General features: G+C 48.2%; 1 protein-coding gene across 5 annotated transcripts in view; it reads left to right on the top strand.

Annotated features, from left to right (window-relative positions):
- SRGAP2 (SLIT-ROBO Rho GTPase activating protein 2) overlaps positions 1 to 21,925 on the top strand; it is a 93,666-nt gene extending 71,741 nt beyond the window's left edge. For 3 of the 5 annotated variants that reach the window (XM_071817866.1, XM_065854254.2, XM_065854253.2), the window contains 8 exons: positions 790 to 924; positions 1,961 to 2,066; positions 2,913 to 3,137; positions 6,878 to 6,957; positions 10,878 to 11,058; positions 11,449 to 11,595; positions 13,691 to 14,018; positions 16,314 to 21,925. In XM_071817866.1, the coding sequence (XP_071673967.1) occupies positions 790 to 924; positions 1,961 to 2,066; positions 2,913 to 3,137; positions 6,878 to 6,957; positions 10,878 to 11,058; positions 11,449 to 11,595; positions 13,691 to 14,018; positions 16,314 to 16,697 (1,586 nt within the window). In that variant the 3' untranslated portion in view covers positions 16,698 to 21,925. Of the gene's footprint in view, positions 1 to 789; positions 925 to 1,960; positions 2,067 to 2,912; positions 3,138 to 6,877; positions 6,958 to 10,877; positions 11,059 to 11,448; positions 11,596 to 12,769; positions 13,357 to 13,690; positions 14,019 to 16,313 lie in introns of those variants that run through there. The other 2 variants (XR_011742136.1, XM_065854255.2) reach the window with 2 other exon arrangements.
- The last annotated feature ends 478 nt before the right edge of the window (positions 21,926 to 22,403 follow it).

Genomic DNA, 22,403 nt, shown 5'->3' with positions numbered 1-22,403 from the left:
AACACGGCTCCTGGTAATTCCCCAGATACATCACTCTCAGAAAATAGAGTTGGGGTGTTTCTATGCTCGCTGTTGGAAAAGAGTCATTAATTAGGCCCGGCAAGTTTATTTTGCTTTGGGGAGGAGTTTGAGCAACGTGTGTGAAATGCGGCATCTGATTTCACTTCTCTTCATCTCCATCTGCCCGAGGATTAAAATCTTCAGGAGCAGAGGGAGAAATGTGTAGCGCGGGGTGCAGGTAGAGCCTGATGTCAGCATTAGACCCTTTTTTCCATCAAAGAAATACCGGTTGTCTTGGGAAAATAGCCGGTTGTTGCAGTGCTAACAGGCAGAAATAAAGAGGTGATGTTTTTTCTTCATCTCGCTTGTCTCTGTAAAGCATTTGATATACAGAACTGACAAAGTTAACAATAACGTCTCTGCAGTTTATTACTTCATCCAGAACCCTTGGTGGCAGTTAATATCAAGGATAATGCTCCTGTTTGTAGTGGCCCATTTATTATCCCGGGTGTTATTAAGATAATAGACAAGCTTTGGTAATTTCAGTCACATAATGGATATATATAGCTTCAATTTGAGGATTGCCCCATCGTTAAATCTAATTATATCTGATAGGGAGTTTTCCCTAGGGAACAACTCCTTAAGTGGGCATCTTTTCTTTTGTAACGCAGACAAACTGTGGCGTGTTCATGGTGACAAATCATCTGTCCTGGGACCACTGGGAATCCCACTCTGCTCCTTTTCTCCCGGATTCTGATTTTTCTTGCCTGTTTTTCTTTACTTGCGAAGGGGAAGATCCATTGGCTGGGGACCAGAATGACCACGACATGGATTCCATAGCGGGAGTTCTGAAGCTCTATTTCCGAGGGCTGGAGCACCCTCTCTTCCCCAAGGATATCTTCCACGATCTGATCGCCTGCGTCAGTAAGTATCTGAAAAGAAACAGGATTAATTCATCCAGTCTCGTCTGCCACCTTCCTCTCTTCCCCTCCCCCTTTTTCCTGGCTCCAAAATAATCTTTTTATGCTTATTTTGGCTGGGTTTGCGTTCCATTTGTATCCTAATCTCTAGTAGCCAGAGTCTGGGCATTTACCTGGTTACAGCCATCCTTGTTCTGATAGTGATTTTTTAAATGAATGAGGAAGGAGATAAAAACGAAGAGATTTTTAAGGACCATATCATGGGTTTTTCTGAGGCAGTGCTTTGTGACAAGATTCTTTTAAACTAGAATAAAACCAAAACCTCCACTTCGGAGGATTTAGCTTCATAACCCTGATGTGCCAGCTATTCACTCCTCTTAACGAATATCGATGGTGAGGGCAGTCACAGCGGAGTTAGTAACATTTCTGATGGTTTCTAAAGGTGGATCTGGTAGGCAGACGATTGTTGGTGTTTTTTGTACGTGAACAACTTCATTTGAAACGGCCTGAGCGTTGCCATGTCCTTCAGAATCGAAGAATGATCCTATTGTCCGAGTAGTGAAACGGCCTTTGCTGCGGCAGCCTTTGAAGTAAAGCAGAAGATAACTGCTCCTGCAATGGCTCGTGGTTTTCTCCTCCTGATAAATGCGTTTACAGAGTTGAATTCACATCATACGAGAAGTAAAATATGCTTGGAAATAAGCTCTGCGTTCTGAGATGGTTTGTGCTGCCCACTTATTTCTCAGTAGGCTGCTGCACACAGAGCTTTTTGCCTCACCCTTTAACTATGTTAATTTTCCTTTGAGTCTTATACAATTTCCTTTTTTAAACACCCACCGTTCGGAGCTAACTTGAATGAGCTATTGTGCCAGAGCTCTTGGAGCAGATGACATCCAGCGCTCCCACGCTGGGAAGGAGCTTGCAGGGAAGTCTCACGTGTTTCAGGGACCTTCGTTGTCAAAGACTTCACCTGCAGGTTCTGCGGGTGGGATGGTGGGTATGGCGAGATGATGACCCGTGTTGCTCTCTCTCCCTTTCAGCAATGGATAATTTACAAGAGAGAGCACTGCACGTGCGGAAAGTCCTTCTGAACCTGCCCAAAACCACTCTGATTGTCATGAGATACCTCTTTGCGTTCCTCAATCAGTGAGTATCCTTGAGAGCACCGCGACCTCGATGTAGAGCTCGGTATAAACAAGATAAATGGCAGAACCAACAGTAAAGTTGTGGTGTGTAATCTCAGCAAACAAGGTATTAATACAAATGCCACCGTCGCTTTGTGTCGCGTCTGCCTTCCTGAGCTTGTCAGCCGCGCTGAGATTCAATCCAACGGTGCAAATGCAATCGCCAAGGAGTTCCAGGAAGGAAAGTGAATAACGTGCTGGTAAACCAAGCAAGGAATGCAATGAAAGAGTCAGACACGGGGTTGTGCACCAGCGAGGAGCGCTAAGTAGTGTGGGTGGTGGAGGCTGAGGGTGCTTTTGTGAACCTGTCAGGATCGTTGGGGAGCTCGGCAGCGAGGAGACAACAGTTTCCTCCAGTAACGTGGTCTTGATACCTGAGGTAGCGCAGAGGAAAACTGTCCTGACCAGAAGGTTATATATACATTGTCAAAACCCTTTGAATACCATGTAGGTGAAAGAGAAATAGAACTGCAAGACAGTATTTTCACCTAACAGAGACCTGTCTCTGGCTCGCTGTCTCAAATACAGAAGAATTGAAGATTAAAAAATAACATCCTCCCATTGTAAAGCCAGCACCCAGCTCTTTTTGCATAGCCCTGAGCTTTCAAGGTCCCTTTGAGGTTTCCGTTTCAGTTCTCTGTCGATACCATCAGTATCTCATTTTTTTACGCAGACCCAGAATATTCAAGTCCCAACTGATCAGCTTTAAACAGCAGCAAACCCAAAGCAAACCTTCCCAGCTCTGCAGATGATGATGATAATGTTGGGTTTTGCTGTTAACCCTCCTCCCCACTTCTGTCTTTTGCAGTTTGTCGCAGTTCAGTGAAGAGAACATGATGGATCCCTACAATTTAGCCATCTGCTTTGGGCCGACGCTGATGTCTGTGCCTGAAGGTCACGATCAAGTCTCTTGCCAAGCCCATGTCAATGAATTGATCAAAACCATCATCATCCAACATGAGAACATCTTCCCGGGACCAAGGGAGCTGGAGGGTCCAGTCTATAGCAGAGGTGGAAACACCGAGGATTACTGGTATGACAGAGGAGAAGATGAATGGGTGGATATTTATTTATGGATTAGCACGGTGCAGCCGTGCGTTGTGCGCTGTCTAATTCTGGATTCAAGCATCTGGCTCAGCCTTTCAAAAATCTGTTCTGTAGAAGAGGAGACGCCTCTGGTTATCTCCGGAGCGTCACCACCTTTTAAGAAATAAGCTGATAGAAAGTAACTGTTCAGTTGTCAAACCGAGCTCACTTATCTTGAAGGGCAAGGGCTTTTCTCGGATGTTCTGGTGTGGTCGCTGCCAAAATCAATCTGTTCTTTTTTCTTCTTCTTTTTTATTCTCCTGCTTCTGCCTTTTTTTTTTTATTGTCCCGATGGCCTTTGCTTCAGACTCAGGGGTCACTGCAGCTGAACCTCGAAAGCTGCAACACGGTTTAATTTTCCGGGCAGCGCCGGCGGTGGGGGAGGGAAGAGGCAGGAATGCAGAATCACCATTTCCATCCAGCTCAAAGCTCCGGAGGCCCGGCCGCGTGTTCAGTCTGCAAAGCCACATCTGGAAGCAATTCAGCCCGAGCGGCTCCTGTCATCTGGGGTGGAAGGTTGGGGAGCGGGGGAAGGAAAGGAGGTGTTTTCTTTCCTACCGGCCAGGCTGATCTCTCCCTCTCAAAAGGAGGAGTGTTAAATTGTGTCCTGCTTCTCCCGCAGCTCTTTCCCTCCTCCGGTGTCCCAGGAATGCAAATGATTATTTTCATACACTAAAATAAATACATTTTTAAAATGAAGTCGCTGTGGTGACAGAGCTGGCCTTGTTTCCCTGACTTGTTTCAGAGTAGCATTAACTATCTGCTCCCTCCACGGGCTCCTTCTTACTAACCGCTGTTTGCAGAAGACTTGCCAGAGCCTCTTTTGGAAATTCTGTTAATTTTACCTTTCACTCTGATGTTTTTAGCTGATGTTATATGTTGTAGGGAAAAAAAAAGATGAAGAATCTTTACGACCTTAAGGAAACACATAAAGTTTGACAAGAGGTTCCGTACCGTAAGATGAAGGGAATAAAAATGTGAAACGTTCAGTGGGGGTGACACTTCATGTAGGAGGCAAAATGTCCTGGAAGGTAATATTAATTTTCTGAAGGCATTTGGTTTTATTTCGTTGCCCTTCCTAACCACCCTGACCCTGAGACCCTGCTGAGCAGAGAAGAGCAGGAGCAGGCAAGGGAAACTGCTCGAAGCCAGGAGGGAGCACCTGGTTTCTATTCCACCTCCTCACAGCCCCGCTATTTAGATTTTATTGCCCACAGGGCTCTTTGCCACGGAGCAGCAGAGTGAATCCTCATCATCCAGCGGATCCATCAGGGAGCAGCTCCTGCTGCGTTTGCCGGTGCTGCTTGGCTGGACTGAGCTGTCTCGGTGCCACGGAACTGTATGAGTTCCAGTATAAACTGGGGAATGACTTGTTGGAGAGTAGTGTAGGGAAAGGGACCTGGGGGTCCTGGGCACAGCAGGGTGACCATGAGCCAGCACTGGGCCCTTGTGGCCAGGAAGGCCAATGGTACCTGGGGTGGGTTAGAAGGGGGTGGTCAGTAGGTCAGAGAGGTTCTCCTGCCCCTCTGCTCTGCCCTGGGGAGACCACCCCTGGAATATTGTGTCCAGTTGTGGCCCCTCAGCTCCAGAAGGACAGGGAACTGCTGCAGAGAGTCCAGCGCAGCCACCAAGATGCTGAAGGGAGTGGAGCATCTCCCGTGTGGGGAAAGGCTGAGGGAGCTGGGGCTCTGGAGCTGGAGAAGACTTGAGGGGGGACTCATTCCTGGGGATCAATATGGAAAGGGGCAGTGTCAGGAGGATGGAGCCAGGCTCTTCTGGGTGACAACCAGTGACAGGACAAGGGGCAATGGGTGCAAACTGGAACACAGGAGGTTCCACTGAAAGAGGAGAAGCAACTTGTTCCTGGTGAGGGTGGCAGAGCCTGGCCCAGGCTGCCCAGGGAGGCTGTGGAGTCTCCTTCTCTGCAGACATTCAAACCCGCCTGGACACCTTCCTGTGGAACCTCAGCTGGGTGTTCCTGCTCCATGGGGGGATTGCACTGGATGAGCTTTCCAGGGCCCTTCAACCCCTGACATTCTGGGATTCTGTGTGGTTCTGTGAACTGGCAGGCGATGCTTTGGTGCAGGGGCTGCCTGGGCTCCGTGCCGCAGCTCGTGTACTCCGCATCTCCCAGGAGCTTGGAAACAGCTCGCTCTGAGCAGAGGACAGAAGGGCTGTTTGCACAAATTCAGTTATTCGCGTTTATTGTGACAAATTTAGGGCTGTGCCGCGTCTGTCTGTCCATCCAGCACTGCAGGAGGTCAGCACGGGGAGAGCCCTGCGCACCGGCCAGCGGGACTGAGTGAAGACATCTTGTAGATGCTCGACCTGCATGGTGTTCCTCTGGCGGAATATGTATATTCCTTGTATTTTCAGAGCCTTGGGGGTTAAGCCCAGCGTTAAGCTGGGGCTGACACGGCAGAGCCCGCGTGGGCAGCACGGACGGGTTTTCTGGAGGAAAACGCGGTTGGAGGCCGGGGTGGGAAGAGGCGCGTGGTGTTGTGTGGGGTTTGGGTCTGGAGCATTGGCCGGATGACTTCACGGTCTGTGTGAAACCTTAGCCCTCAATGCCGCCTGCCCCTCGGGACCTGCGTTTGGCTTCGAATTCTTCTGTAAACTTCATTAAGTAGCACAAAGGCTTTGCAAAGGACGGGAAAGGTTGATTCCTGATGTACTGACTCAGGAGGTGCTGGGGCAGCTTTGTGTTGTGTGGATTAAGCATAATGCGATGCAAGAATTATCCAAACATTTTACACCTTCTTTTTTCCTCTCATTTTAAAGAGTATGGGGGGTAGATTACCTAAGGCTTTACATCCGTGATCACTCACTTTAAGGCCAAAATGAGGGATGAAGTTATTACCATGTGAAGAGAATTGAAAGTCTAATTTAATGAGTTAGTGAGAGCGCAGCGAATGTGTTTTGTCCTTATCAACGGTGTCTGGTGAGGGGAGCGGGCAGGACAGGCAACGCATCCTCTGCTCGTTTCCTCTCTGCTCCTGTCCCGGGAGAACCGCTCGAGTGGCTTCTTACAGAAACGTCACCTTCGGTTGCCGCTTGTTTGCCTGTCGATCCTACCAAAGCTTTTCTGCACACAAACCGGGACTGAGAGCTCTTGTGGGGTGGGTGCTCTGTAAATAAAGATTCCAGGCGCTTGGCCTGGCTGTGGGAATTGATCAACAGAATGAATGGGGAAATTTGAGATTGTGATGAAAGGGACGGAGGGAGATGACAAACTCAGACCTGGAAATATCATTATGAGTTGAGAAATAATCTCCCCTGGGAAATGGCAGCTATCTCAGTCGTCTAATGAGCTAATTAGGGCAATGGAGAATATAACTGAGGGAATAATTCTGGCATGGCAGAGAGGGACCAGACCCAACACGCCACTGGTGTCTGACTTGTAAACATCTCCAGAGGTCTGCCTTATAAGATCTGAGGTCGGACTTTCCTGACCGCATACAGAAGGTTAAGGAAGGTGTTCGGTTTGCTTGATCAGATAAGAACTTAGCTTGATTTTGAGACACGCTGACTTCAGCATGTGCAGATGCATCCACAGAGTGTCACAGTGGAACCCAGATATTGACTCCCAATACGGATGTTCCTCGTCAAGTTATCTTTGATTGTTGCTAATGGGGAAACTCAATTTCCACCCGTTTAAAGCACTGTCTCTGTTTCTGTCTGTCGTAGCGAAAGTCCCCACGGAGAGAGAGCCTCAACAGAAGACTCTGTTCCGGACGCGACAGCTGAGCACCACACCAGCGACGACGGTACGTACGTCCAGGGCCTCCTGGGTTAACTGGCGCAACCCGCTGGGCGGGAGGCAGAGGAGACAGCGCTTTGCAATTTAAGCTCAAAGTTAGATCCGCAGCGGAGTTCAAATCTGAATAGTCACTTGAAACGTCACATACAGCATCTGACGCCCAAAAGTCAAAAGGTATAAGATCAACAGGAGTCGTTAGAAGTTACCTGAGTATTTTTGAAGCATCCCTTCTTTTCAGGGGTATCTCAGCACAGGCCTGGGCACACACTGCTCTTGCACAACTGTTTGAGCTCATCTGTGCCCTGGAAGGACCTCAGAGCTGGAAGTCCCGGGGGAAGCACAGAGCCAAAGCTGGATGTGTTTCAGCGTGTGCTGGGCATCTCTCAGGAGCTTTGGCGAGGGAATCGTGGGGGCTTTACGCCCCAGTAGTTCTGCTTTAAGGAAGGATGCAAAATCAAAAACCGTTTGCGTTCCACGGTTTTAGCATAGAGGGTCCTGGTGGTAATTTTTGGGTCTCGCTGGGGAAACTCTGTTCCATCCATTGTCTGAGCGGTGGAAAGCAGTGCCAACACCGACAACGGCACAATATTTCCTAGGAAAAAGGTGACACTGCAGACTTTGAGTGTCTGTTGATACCTGCAAAGCCTCCTCCTGTGATGGGGAACAGCTGCACGAGAGCCCATCCGCACTGGAGGAAAAGATGATGTTACTGCTGGGAAACAGTCATCCCCAGAATACCAACCAGCACGTAAAGCGGGCTGACCCGAGCAGGACATAGCATGGTTTTATTCTTGTCTTTTGGTCCCATGCAGTTGTCTATGTAAGTCCCGCGGTGGTTTAGCTCGTGACGGCCTCAGCCGTAACGGTGGGAAGGAAGGCGGCGTTTCTTTCAGATGAAGTGGCATCCTTCTTGAGCTGGTCTTTAGGAATTTGCTCGATAGCCCTGCCCTGTGCTCCTGTGCGGCTTTTTGCTCTCCATCCTCCAGCAGCTGCCTAACAAACCTTTCCCATGGCATCGTGCTGCCTTCACAGCTCACACACAGCAACAAAGGAGACGATGTTGAACACTGCTAGAAACACTGGAAAATCACTTCTCCCTCGGCAAGGACAAGCACTGTCACAGCGAATCCTCGCCAAGGTTGTGGAGAGGAAACACAAAGCACGCAGGAATGAACCGGGAGCTCACTGTCTGTCTTGCAGTGTTCTTTCTGAAGAGCGTTTGCTGCTTAAAAGTGCATGAAAATTGCGCTTTTTGAGTTGGTACCTAAAGAAGGAGCAATTTCATTGCTGTAACAGAGGAAAGGCAACGCATCCCGTGTCTGTAAGGCCCAGGACTAAAGTCTGCAGGCTGAAACACCATGGGGTGCACTTGGCATGGTTCCTGCGTGGGATTTTTAGGTTGCTCGTGTGGCTGCGAGGGCACAACGGTGGGAAAACGAGCAGTTAGAGATTAGAGAAGGACGCAGCTTTACAGCCTCTGGAACTAGATTGCGTGTGGGGCCCCTGAGCAAGGTAAAATCTGGAGGCATTTTGGATGGGGTTCTGCAACCTACACGGAATATTCCATAGGAAGCATTTGAGAGGGAGCGTTTGGCACTGGAGCAGAGGAGGGAGCTGGGCCCCTGTCTCGTTGAGGGAGCAGCAAGGTCTGGTTTAATAGAGTCTCACATCCTAATTGAGCCATGCGGTGTCACACTTCAGGCGCTGGTCCGAAATGGAGCGTACGACTCTGCAACTCAGCGGGACGGATGCTCTTCGCTTTTTCTCGCTCCTTCAGTCTTTAGGTGTGACCGAGCACTTGCTCCTTTAGCTCTTTGGTGAGACAGGCGTCAGAGGTCAGAAATGCTGCGAGACAAGCAGGTCGTGTGTTTGTTAAATGATGTGGATGAGTGGAAAGATTTTAAACTGCTGCTTTCCTAACACAGGCTGGCAGGGGTGATTGTTTGGCTTAGCCTTAGTGCTCTTTACTCGTACAGCTTTCTTCTCTGAGCATAAGTGTAGTAGGAAAAAGCTACTGGAAATTAGAGTCTAAAATCACTTCTCTGGGCAAAAGCCAGAGTCCTAAAAAGCAAATTGGAAACATAAGAAACCTGAGTGCCGCACTCATCTGGAACAATAAACACTTCTTAATGAAACAGATGGATTTACAAAACCACACTCCCATCCCCTTCCCAAACAGAGGGGGACACCAAAACACAGCTTTATCGGGTTTTTAGTGTTATGAAGAAGCTGGCTCCAGAGGCAAAACAAGCAAGCGGGGAAGAAGGAGCCAAAACCAGATAACCATGTGCTCTGGGGAGCGCGGCGCAGGGCGGCTGTCGCGGGCTGCCAGCGCGGGCCGGGCTTTCTCAGCCGGGCAAATCCCCCGCGGGTCGCCAAGGGCTGATAACGGGACCTGTGCGATGCTGAGCACAGCCCTACCCGAAACGTGTGATTTGACAGAATCCTGAGCAGTCTGGTTTAATAACGGAGAAGTTAATAGTGTGGGGGTTAACCTCGCAGGTCCCGTGGCCGATTGTCCTCAGCACTCGGTCAGTTTGTACTTCCCCACTGCGGATGTCGATGGGGCTCTTTGGGGGATGATGCTTTTGCTCTGCTCCCTCGCACCGGCTGACACCATCACCTCACTCCAATGGATTTACACTATTTTCTCAAGCCCAGCTACTGCTTTGCCTTGGAGGCCTAATTCTTGGGTGTACGCCCTCCCAGGGGACGACTGTAAAAGCTGTGGCTCACGTTTGGCCTTCCAGTCTCTTTTGCCTGGCTCTTGCACTCCAAAAGCTTCCCGTGATGCTGAGATGTCGGAATGAGATGGTGTATCTTTCCCTGTCCTGGAAGAGGAATGACACATCTCTTTCTTCAGGAAAGAACTCAATTTCCCTGGATTGCTTGGCAGTATTAAAGCTCCTTTAAAGTATCATAGAATCATAGAATGCTAGGGATTGGAAAGGACCTCAAAAGATCATCCAGTCCAATCCCCCTGTTGGAGCAGGAACACCTAGATGAGGCTACACAGTAATTAGAGGCTGAAGCCCATGGGGGCTGTGTGGTTGAGCTCATCTCCATTCCCCCGATTCCTGCCTAGGCTTGGGAGCTGGCTTACTATACATTTAAACTCAACCAACGGCCGGGTTTTCTAACTCTTAAAAATAATCCGCTTGAATTTCATATTGATTTTCCCGAGTGTCTAAATGCCCGTGTTGTCCCTGTGTGTAACATCAGAGCCCTGCAGGGACCTGGGTCGGTGGCCGGTGGCAGAAACAGCGGCCACGGTTCCTTTGGGAGCAGTCGCAGTGGTTTTGGAGCACGTCGTGCAGCCGCTCGCTCTCCCCATCACCGCACGGTTCCATTCATTTCCGTGGGTGTTTGGTGAATGGCGCGGCCGCCCGCGGTGCCCGAACACACTCACCTGGGTTGGGGAACCTCACCGAAATTTCCTTCTGAATAGACGCTTTATTTCTGAAGCAGCTTGGGATCAGAGGATGCTTCCCCTCTCTAAATGCTAATAAGACATCCTGCCTGCCCAGGAGGTTTATTTAGCTGCCTTTAGGAAGATGTACCCTAGGTGTACTTTTGTCCAGAACACACCTGATTGCTACCCAGCTTTGAAATATTTTCTTTTATTTGAATGAGATACTAATTTTGCCATTTCCATCCTGGTACACCGAGTTGCTGTAAGTGGGTTGATGACTTGGAAAACGTGAGTGTGTCCGCCACGTAGAGATTAGGCGAACGCTGAAATTGCAACATCCCCCTGTTATAGGGGTTCCCCTCTGAATCTCACCGCTTCAACTCTCTGCCGCATTCAAGAAGCGCCATCCCATGCTCTCATCATCATAAGCTGCTTTATGGTGGGTTTAAACTGTTGACTACTTACCTGAGCCCAAGTGTTTAGTGAATTGTTGTTTATTCCCTTCTATCTCCTAGAGTGTGAGCCCATAGAAGCGATAGCGAAGTTCGACTACATTGGCAGGACTGCCCGAGAGCTGTCCTTTAAAAAAGGAGCTTCTCTCTTGCTCTATCAGCGGGCCTCAGATGACTGGTGGGAGGGACGCCACAATGGAATTGACGGCCTTATTCCTCATCAGTATATCGTCGTTCAAGACACGTATGTTACAATTTTAAGCCCATCTGTGAGACGGGCTTGCTTTAAACTCAGGTGTGGAATGGAGTGTTTGGGTCAGGGAGGGGAAGAGTTCGTCCTTTCGGGACCTCCCAAAACCCACAGAGCTCCCAGAGGTGTAGGTGTCCACATATGTGGAGATGGATATAAAAATCATCCTGGTGCTGCCGGCCTGTTAAAGGTGCAGAGCTGGGCTCTCCAGGTTGCTCACAGAAATCGGGCCCTCTCATTTTTAAGATTTGCAGTGATTCTTTAAGTGGAAGACGCTGGCAGGGCGCTGGTGTCCTGCATGGGCAGTGTTTGCAGCGCTGGGTGTGAAATTCAGCGCTGCTGGTTCTGTCTCGGTTGTGATTTCCTTCCCCTCCTCCTTCCCAGTGAGGACGGTATCTCTGAAAGATCCAGCCCGAAGTCTGAAATAGAGATAAATTCTGAGCCTCCGGAGGAAAAAGTGACTGCTAGAGCTGGTGCCAGTTGCCCGAGCGGGGGTCACGTCGCAGATATTTACCTTGCAAACATCAACAAGTAAGAACAGCCTTGCATTATTTTACTGAACTGTAAAGTGATGAGTCCTTCCCTGGAAAAGCGTAACTGCTGAGGGGTGCCACCATCACGCTCTGCTTCCCCTCGTCTAACCTGCTCACATTTTGCTGTCCTCACTCTCTCTGTCGCCAGCGTGGCCAATGCTCATTTCAAACCCCACTGACTTCTCCTCCCTGTCCCCAAGGTGCCATCTGCTCCTGTTTTCCCAAATACATCCTATTTTATAACCGAAACACCCAGAGAGAGGGAGGGGAATAACGGGGTTCTCGTAACCATGCGTTCCCATTCCTCATTGTGTTCTGTGCTTTGTCGTGTCTCGTTTACATTTAACGTGTTTTATGGGGTGGGGGACGCTTTTCTCAGCACCTAGTGTCACGTTTTATGCTAAATGACGTACCTTGAGTCCCACCATCTGGCATTGCCCGTAACGCTCGTTGGTTCCTCCAGCACTTCTCACCTTGGGTTACTAACCATATGCTTGTGGTGACACAACGCACCTCCCTGCCGCTCTAACTTCACCTCGTCAACCAGAAATTGATACTTTAGCCAACACTCAACAGAATAAGAAACCTGGGAAATGAAGCTAGGAACAGACTAAATGTCTTAGTCTGGTATTTAGTTAGTCTAGAGCAGACTTAGCCCCCATCTCTTTCTGATTATTTCCTTCGTATTAAAAAAACCACGCGTATCTCTGTGGTGCAGTGAAAGTGTTAATATGATAATTATAATTTTATGGGAGTGGATATTTTTAACCTTCACATAATTTAACAGAACGTAACCTGTGAAGGCGTTAACAGAAATGCATCCTTTTTAAAGGTTCGGACCTGCTAATGCTGGTCCTCAGCTCCCGGGCGCCGGCGGAGCTGTGTTGAAATCAGTGAAGCTCCATTAATCTGATCAGCTTGGGTTCTGGGCTTGCTTTTCCCGTATTTCTTGTCGGAGCCGTTGAAATGTGCTATTCTGCCAGTTACCGAGAGCTCTGTGTAATGAACAGAGCCCTGTTGGAGCTTCACCATCTGCCGGTTTTGGTAGGGTTGTACATAGTGTTTGTAAGAAACCTCTGGGTAATGTCCACCCCAGTTATTTTTCCCTTTACTAGGGGAAACTGATATTTAGCAATAGTAGCATAAGACTCATTTTGTTGTTTTTTCTTTAGGAATGAATCTTCTGACCTATGTGTGAACAGACTTGAGCAAAATTAAATCAGATGGTTTCGCAATGACAGTTGTGCCACCCACTGAATTATTATTTGGATGCCAAAATCCTACTGGAGTTAACAGTTTCTTGCAGTTATTCATGGGGCTGGTGCTATATATAAATGGATCCTTCCCTGTATAATGGATGCCAAGCTTCAGACCTATGGCATAAAGTGTTCTGCATTGGCCTTCCTATGATTTCAATGGAATCGTGCTGTCAGACCGCATGGTGCTGGGGTAGAAACTAAATAGTTTGGACCAACTCATCCATTTGACATCATCTCTTGGTGTATCTGTAGCCCTGCGTTAGATAATGCCTCATGGTCCTGCTAAAGCGATGTAAAAGAAACATCTGGTACCACCAGCAAATATTGGAAACGATCGTTAACCCCAAACCGGGGGCTTCTTTGCTTGCCAGTCTCTGAAAACAATAACTTGATGCCTTGGGCCAGGAGCTTAGTAGACTTATACTGTGTCCTCCAGTCAAAAATTGTAGCTCTGCTCTTCTACTGTAATAAAAACACATCATCAAAACCTGTTGATGGCACAGAGGGTTGTTTTGTTTCTTTTTTTTTTTTTGGCTCAAATATCAGTTATTTTCTTCTTGACCAAGTTAATTACGTTCCATCCAAGTTTCCTGTTGTTGCTATGAATGTGCACAGCTGCCAGAAACTCAGCCTTGTTGTTAGAAGTGTTAAACCGGAACGATTTATCATTTCACTGTTTCACCATGACTCCTAAAAGCCCGGGTGTGTTTGTCATCTGGGTATCTCTGTGTCCCTTCCCATTGTCCTCTGTATCGTCCTGGGGGGATATCTTCAAATGACAGCCCGTTGTGTTGTACCTGCTTGTATTGACTTGTTTTGCTTTTGTGACTGAAGGCAAAGAAAGAAACCAGAGTCAGGCAGCATCAGAAGAGCCTTCCGTCCAAGTGACAACCACGGACTAGGTAGTTCAATGGCAGAACCCGCCTCCCCAGGAGCCATAGCCGGTTCCAGACCCTCATCTCAACCCATTCTGAGCCAAAGTCTTCCCAAGGAGGTTCCAGATAAATGCTCCATCAGTGGCCACGGCAGCCTCAACTCCATCAGCCGGCACTCGTCTCTGAAGAACAGGATCGACAGCCCGCAGATCCGGAAAACCGTGACGGCAGGGAGGTCCAAGAGCTTCAACAACCATCGGCCCATGGACCCCGAGGTTATTGCACAGGTAAATAGCGCTTTGCCTGGGAGATTTGGTTTGGAAACTTAAAGGGTGTTGCATACGATAAGATGCTTTAATGCAAAGTCTGACTTAACCTCGTATCCCTTCTCACAGGGCAGTATTAACTTGCTCCGCCCTTGAGTGTAGATTTTCAACCTCACGTTGTGGGAGTTGCTGAAGCTGCTTCCATGAGTGAAAATAAACACTCAGGTCCTTCCTCCACAAAAACTTGGCCCTGTTCGTTCTTCAGAATTTAATTTCAACAAGAAAAACGTCCATTTCAGAAAGTTACACAGATTCCAAAGCTGTCAGCAAAAAAATTAAACAATCATAACTTCGAGACGTGAGAAAAGTCGAGTATTTGGTGTCAATTGAACATTCTCCTGGAAGCGTATGGAGCAGCGGGTTGTACGGGGCTCACAGTGGCGTCTTTATATGCTCCCAAGGATCAGTGTGTGATTAGAAACCAACTCTGAACATAACACTGCTCGTTTTCCTTAGTTATTTATTGAGACAAGTGCCTTGAAGTGAGGGCAGGCTGCCGACACGTGTTCCCGCTTTGCAAGGAGCTCTCTCCACCGACTCCACACAGACAACAAGGGAACCATCTCCTGCAGTTCCTTCTGTGCAGCTGAAAGGGAAAGATGTTCTTGGGACTTTTCCTTATCTTTGCTAATTTTGCCCCAGACTGGTTTGAGACAGATTCTCTCTATTCAGAGATCTGTCCCCATGTCAGAGCCGCTGCCACAACCACTGTTGTTAACAAAAACACGAGGGGCGCCTGTGCGTCCGTCTGCACTTTCACAAGTAGGACGAAAAGACTGAAAGTCAGATTTGGCCAAGCCACAGCTCCTAACGGGGCGAATTTCCCTCTTCCACGAGGGATCTGTTCTCTCTCCCGCTCCGATGCGCCCGCACGCGCGTCGCCTGCACCGGGGCGCGGGGGCTCTGTCGAAAGCCCAGGAATGCCTGGATCTCCAGTTACAAAACCAGACTCCTCTGCCTGGCTCTGGAGTTTGCAGGTTTCCAAAGATACATGAAAATTAAACAGGGTTTTTATTGACAAAACGGTACTAAATAAGGTCCGAATAAAAACCTGATACATGCCCTGATGGAAAGTTGTGTTTTGCCATTATGAATATCTTTAGCCCATTCATTCCAGTGGGATTATGCGCTCTTCTTGTCTTCATATATCATTGTCCTTCCAAGGCTTCACTTGACATAAATCAGTTTCTTTGTTTTTTCAATTAAGCTCTAACCATGGTTGTTCTGTCTCCTCTTCCTGCCAGAACCTTAATTCCATTGTTTGCACTGGAGAAGAGTCTGGGGAGAGAAAGAAAAGAGGAGGGGGAAAAAAAAGAAAGAGGAGGGGAGGGCAAAAAAAAAGCTGTGTTAAATTAGTGTTTCTCTTCGCCCTGTATTATCTGTTCAAACACCACCTAATAATCGTCACGCCTTTTCCATATTTTCCCTGACTTCGTAAGTAAAATCTGCCTGGCCTCAAGATAGCCCGGGAGTGTCAGATTACTGTCTCTGGTTCCTTCCACCATTCCTTGACTGATTTACCTTCCCCACCCCCTGAAAAACCCTCTGAGGAAGCTCCAAAGCTGCAGCCAAGCTGTGAGTCACAGCAGCGCTGGGCTCGGCTGCTCTCCCGTGGATCCTCCGCTGTAGCAAGCATGTAGCTCCAAGAAAAGCCACATTTTTATCTCAAAATTCTCTTTATATTTCTTCGTTAATAACTGTGGTGGTTTATCAGAGGCGGGAGAAGTGCTGACTTAAATTTCTGTATGTGGTTCTGCTATATTCTGTGTTTTCTAAAACTTTAAAGGGAAGACAACTCAGCAGGAAAACCAAAGAGGCAGTGAGAGCGCTCGGAGATTTCAGCTTTTGGTACATGGCCCATCAGCCAGGGGAAAAATCATCAATCCTTTCTTCAAGAATTTACCTTCCTGAATCTCACGTGCCTAAAATAAAGGACAAGAATGGGTCCTAATGCTCTGAATCACAGGCTTTTCTGCTGGTTGCTGCATTTGGGATTGTACTTGTCCAAACAGCATCAGTCCCAGTTAAGGACCAGATTCCCCATTGATGGAAAATATTACAGCTTATTGGCTTTGGTATATAATGCCGCATTGTTTGGCATGGGTTTCATTGTGACACCTAAAGGTGCTTGACCCACCAGCTGATTCGAGCGTTGGTGTTTAGAGGCTGAAAAGAAATACGCCTACCCGCAACACCGACTTTTAATTCTCTATGTCGGGGTGCTGTTATTCACTCTGTTTCTCTTTGCATTCACAGGACATCGAAGCGACAATGAACTCTGCTCTGAACGAGCTGCGGGAGCTGGAGCGGCAGAGCAGCGTGAAGCACACGCCGGACGTCGTGCTTGACACGCTGGAGCCTTTGAAAACGTCCCCGGTGGTGGCGCCCACGTCCGAACCCTCCAGCCCCCTGCACACCCAGCTCCTCAAGGACGCCGAGCCCGCGTTCCAGCGCAGCGCCAGCACCGCCGGCGACATCCCCTGCACCTTCCGGCCCGTGAAATCGGTCAAAATGGCCACGCAGGTGAAACCTCCGGCCACGCGGCCCAAACCGACGGTTTTCCCCAAAACGAACGCCACGAGCCCCGGCGTCGCCTCCTCCACGGCTCAGCAGCCTCCGGACAAGTCCTGTACTGTCTGATAAACTCGGTGCTGCTCCGCGGGTGTAACTGTGTTGTTTCGGACTCCGTTAAAGACGTGAAAAATTCCTATTTAACTCCTTTTTTGAACTTCTGAAGGTCAGTTGTGAACTGCTGCTCACTGCTGAGGACCCTTCCTAAGCAGCGACAACCTTGTCCCACGGACCCGCGTCGGTGGTGTCTGTGAGGCACAACGCTTCGTGCCACGCGGAGGAAACCCAGGATCGGGTCACTGTGAACCTGAGGAGGAAAACATGCAAAAGAAGCAAAGAGTTGGATCTTGGTTTCCAGTTGATGCCTTCGTCAAGTGTTTGGCCACCGAGAGAAATATTTAGCGGCATCATGTTTGGAGTACTGGTGTAGTGACTTCTGTATTCCGTGTTTCATTTATCACAGGGAAACAATAGGATAGATTTTAGGCTCTTGCATGTTTTGGTGCCACTGGTTACGTGGAGCTTGGACATGCCAGTTTCTTGTGCATTATTATTATAATTATTACGTCGCCCGCTGGTGCCATGGTGGTTTAAGGGTCTGTCTCGACTTCCATCGCATCCTCTGGTTTTGTTTGTTTGCTTCCCCGTTCCTCCCCTGAGGCCAAAGCTCTTGGCCATCCAACCTCAGCCTTTAGTCGACACTTGTCATAAAAAATAGTTTACTCTGGAACACTCTTAGATTTTTGTGGAGTTCTATGTAATGTGTGTCTGTGCAAATACAAACAATCATGCTCCTGAGGTTTAGGGGCATAAGAAAGAGCCCAGTTGTTGCTTATGGACAATCGAGCTGTTTTGTCCCATGTTTCAAAACAGTTTTATTGTTTTTCAGTGTAATTTTCAACCCATAGGCTACGTTGTGGTTTGCGGTCTCGGGAGACTGAATGTAAAAACAAGCCAACACTTAAAAACTAAGCGTCCTCTGATGGGACTTCATTTACTAACGCACACGTTCTTGTTTTGATCATCTCTCAAGATGGATCCTTACCAAAATCCCAGTTGCGAGCACTGTAAGAAAACGTCGATGGCAAGTTCTCCAGCTTCGTACCTTCTCCCTGTTTCTGGTTCCAAACGGTTCCAGGCCGGTGGCTGTGACGGCTGTGACGTGCTCTGGGGATCTCTGCTCTCATAGAGCACTGCAGGAGACGCTGCTGGGGACAGCGGGGACAGCGGGGACCCCCCGAGCGCCTTCGGTCTCCGTCGGACTCCACAGACCCACCAGTTAATCCTTTGTGTTTGTACGGTAGGCAGCAGCCGCTTCAGCCGCTAGCAGGCTGCATGGACTCTTTTGTACTTTACTGAGAATTTTCCACAGTGCTAACGTTTATTTAATTTAAAAATACAATAGAATTTAGGAAGGCACGTGCCACTTGCAACGGGAAGGAAGATCGCGCAGTCCCGCAGGAGAGGAGACCCAGTTCACCTTGTTCCCCAACTTTGCTGGGATTTGAGAAAAGAAAAGGCTGCACGTCCTATGCTGTATTTTCCTCAAATAAATTCAGGCAAGGACAAGATAAGAAAAGTGGTTTTCCTCTACCATTTAGCTGAGTTTCTCTTAAATTTATGGGTTTCTCACGCTTGGCTCTCTTGTGGCTGCGCTGTCGTTTTAATTGGCACTTAGTAATTAAAGAAGAAGAAACGAAGCTTCCGTTTCTAAGAACAATTTCTTCAATGTACTTTTCTGACTCATTCAGGATGTTACCGGGAGGAATGAACAGGGTTTTGCTGTGTCCCTGTCCCTCCCCACGCGCACACCCCCGTCTCTACAGATGTAACGGATCCGTATTAATGCTGTTTTTCAAAACAAAGACCAACTTTCTCTGTGCCCTGAATTAAGAACGTGCAAAAATTGGGGAGCACAGGAATATTTGAGTGCAAAAGCTCTTCTTATGGGTTTTTAGCTGATGTGTAGCAGCGGTTCCCCGGGAAGCACCGCGGTACGTGTGTGACTGTCACTGGACCTTCCCCTGTCCCCAACGGTGCGACCTTTGCTCTCAGGTTCTGATGGACTCTCTACCACCAAGGAACCACTTGTTCTTTTGGGGAAAAAAAATAAGTACAAAAAAAAATAGAATTAAACTTGTAATTTTGTGCTCAGGCAGAATTTTCTGGCATTTACTTTAAGAAGGGAATTTTTTGGTTTTGTTGTCTTTTTTTTGGTTAACGTTAATCTGTGTCAAGAGCAGGATCTCTGTAAATTTACTTCGACTCATTTGTAATGCCTTATTTTCTTTATATTTTTATGCCTAGCGGTCATGTTTCTAAGGATTAAGTGTCCAGCCACGCGCAGCACATTTGGAGGAGATGTTCTTTTCCATCTTCGAGCTCTGAAGTATGAATGGAAATCAGACATTAAAACAAATCAACAGACTTTCAGGTTACTGTAACAGCAACTGTCTGTATATGAGTTACTGTGCTTATCTCCAGCATCCACAGCTCCAGGACAATCCTACTGTCAAGGGGAATACGCTTAGCAGGATCAACGTGGATTTTTGAGCAACTCAACTGGAATTTTCGGTGTGCACTGTGATGGACACTTCCACTTAGAGCAAGCAATACGGGCAGGCTGGGCTCCTTCTGCGCACTCCGGGTCCGGCCGGCCCGCCGAAAACGCACACGCACGCACAGAGAGGAAAACACACACAGAAATGGGAATTTGGGGCTTGTCTGCTTCACTCTGTGAACACACAAGGCTTTTGCCGCGAGTGTTTTATGACCAGTTGTAGGTCGAACTGGAAACGTCGGCGCCGCTCCCTGCAAAACCAGTGGGCACCTCGTGGAAGGGACTGGTGGAGAGTGGACAAGTACCCGGCGGTTTGCTTGGGGAGGTGTCCGTGTTACTTCTTCATATCTTCATATTCAGAAGAAATACTCGCTCTTCCATGGAAATCCTCTTTCATGACTTTCCTGTAACGTTTGTGTCAAATGTAAAGACGAGAAGTGTTTGATAACTGGAATAACGTACGTCTGTTTGATAGTGCTTTGTATGAACAAAGGATTCTTGTTCATCGGATGTCGGATTGAAATAATCCAAAGCGAAACTTTTAAAATAAAATGCGATTTTAGGTGATCAATCTTCATCGTTTCTGAAGCTGTAACCTTTTAGGTTTGATTTCCCTGGTTGGGAATTGAGCAGCGTGCTCCAGCGCTTGCCGCCTCTCTATGGCAATCCAAAGGCTCGCAGTTTATCAATTGTAAATCTGTTCGGACATGATCAAACTCTCTCACTTTATCTCTACCGGATATTTTATTGCAATGAAAACGATCAAATAATTAGAGTGCACTGTGACAGCAGAAAAAATTGTTGTATATGTATGTATTTTGATACCTGTTTAAAAAAGAGTCTTTGGGTTTCCTGTGATGAATACCTCATGTGTTGGGTTTTGGGGGGTTTTGTTGATTTTTCTTTTATTTTAAAGGCAAGATTGTTCTTGCACAAAAGTAGGTTAAGATAACCGAGTTCTCATAACTTTCTTTATCGAATCCAAGCGCTTCAGAGTTTGGCAAGAAATTCCACCTGTCGTGATTCCCACCCCGCGCTCGGCACCGGCTGCGCAGTCGCTTGGGAGAGCTCTGGCGATATTAAGAGAACAGAGGGCGTTGCAGATGGAGTTTGCTGCCTTATTTGCCCTCGTCCGTGTGCCGAAACCTCAAATTCAGCCGGATTTCCTACAGGTTTGGGGATTTGTTAAGCAGTCGAGATGTTCTTCAATAGGAATCTTCAATAGATGTTCTACACCTTCATGTGAGGGGACATGAGGATGATGCTCTTGGCGGGGCGTAGTTTGCTCGTGAATGATGGAAAAACACCCATGGGAAAAATTTGATGGACTCGTTAAGATGAGGTGTTTACTCAACAGCCTGTGAACCACAAGCTGGGAAAACTGCTTAAAGAAACGAGAAGGAAAATGCAAGTATTTGGGCACTAATGAGCCCGCCCAGCAGAGAAAATCAGTTTAGGGATTTATCTATCTTGAGATTTTTAGTTTTTGCAAAAATAACGAGCGTTTTGATGGATTATCTGGCCTCGGCAAGCGCCCCCCAAGGCGGTTTGAAGTGGTTTATTGAGCAGCCCCATAGCTCCGCTCACCGCTGCGCTGTGCTGGGCGCAGGACAGGCCCAGCAAGGCCGAGCGTGCCCGGAGCTCGGGGCCGAACCTTGGGGTCCGAGCTGACACATCACTCGCAAAAATACCCCTCTCTCCACATCGTTCTGCTCGTCTCTGCGTGTGTGACAACCTGGTACTTGAAAACATAGCAAAATACTTGAGGCGCTGCCTTGTGGCCAGCGAGGCCGGGGCGGTTTGACCCCACACCTCGGCCCGGCGCAAGGCAGATCAATCATTTTCCAGGCTTGGTTCTAAAATAACTAATGTTGGTGGATCTAGAGGTGCCAAAACAGCAATTCAAGGCCTGGAAAATGCAAGTTTGTTGTTGGTTTGTTTTTTTTTTTTTTTTAATTATTCCTGTTATATTTCGTGCTTCCTATGGCATAGATTGGGACAAGAGAGTGTTTTTCAACGATGGGCCAAAAATGAGGTGAAGGTGGAGGGGAGGGCAGCTCCCCGCTGGGTTAATACTTGATCTACCAAGCTTCACACAGGGTAAATATTTAGCAGTTTGCAATGGGAATAATAGACAGACCCTTGCTAGGAGCAGCACTTGCTGCTGAAGCGGATTTCACCAGCCTTTTTCTCCAGGCGAAGTCTTGTCATTCGAATAACCAAAGCCCGAGGGGTCGGGCCCGCCTGTGCCGAACCGCAGCAATACTTGTGAGCAGCGGGTCCTTCCGAAAACCAGCTCGACGTAGCCGAAATAGGGCAGTTATTGGAACCATCTGGAGGCGCTGTGGGGGTCACGGTGCTGTCAGGGTTCTGCTGTAATGGGGGAGAAGTTGGGGCGCCAAAACCTCTTGGTCCTGCGGCACATCGGGCTTTTTATTAACAGCGGTTGTTTAATGGTGGGATGGAATGTTCTTGCTAAAACTGTTTCCATTGTTTCATGTCTTCTACACCAATATATATATGGTGTATATATTAAACTGTGTAAAATTGTACTTTGTATATATTACTGTACAATATGGAGGTACATCCTTTTTGTTTTATTTTGGTTTTGGTACAGTATTGTACAGTATTAGGAGTCTACGTGTTGGAAATGTTAAATCCCTACCAGGGCAACAAAATGTATCCGTTGTCATTAGCAATAGTTTTGGAAAAATAAATGTTTTGGGTATGGTGGAAATCCTGAGCTGTGGCCGTGGGTCCGTGGTGTACGAGGGGGGTCTGTGGTGTATGAGGTGGGTCTGTGGCATACGAGACGAGTCCATGGTGTACAAAGTGGGTCTGTGGTGCACGAGGCAGGTCCATGGTGCACGAGGTGGGTCCATGGTGCACGAGGTGGGTCCGTGGTGTACAAGGCGGGTCCATGGTGCACGAGGGGTCCGTGGTGTACAAGGGGGTCCATGGTGTACGAGGCAGGTCCGTGGTGTACGAGGGGTCCATGGTGCACGAGGGGTCCATGGTGTACAAGGGGGTCCATGGTGTACGAGGCAGGTCCGTGGTGTACGAGGGGTCCATGGTGCACGAGGGGTCCATGGTGTACAAGGGGGTCCATGGTGTACGAGGCAGGTCCGTGGTGTACAAGGGGTCCATGGTGTACGAGGCAGGTCCGTGGTGTACAAGGTGGGTCCATGTCTGCAGGAGGTTCAGCAGCATCGTGA

This window comes from Patagioenas fasciata, chromosome 21 (assembly GCF_037038585.1).
Source record: "Patagioenas fasciata isolate bPatFas1 chromosome 21, bPatFas1.hap1, whole genome shotgun sequence".
In the NCBI taxonomy this organism is placed as follows: domain Eukaryota; kingdom Metazoa; phylum Chordata; class Aves; order Columbiformes; family Columbidae; genus Patagioenas; species Patagioenas fasciata.
Note: the sequence above shows the minus strand (reverse complement) of the source record. Positions and strands in the feature narration are given on the sequence as shown.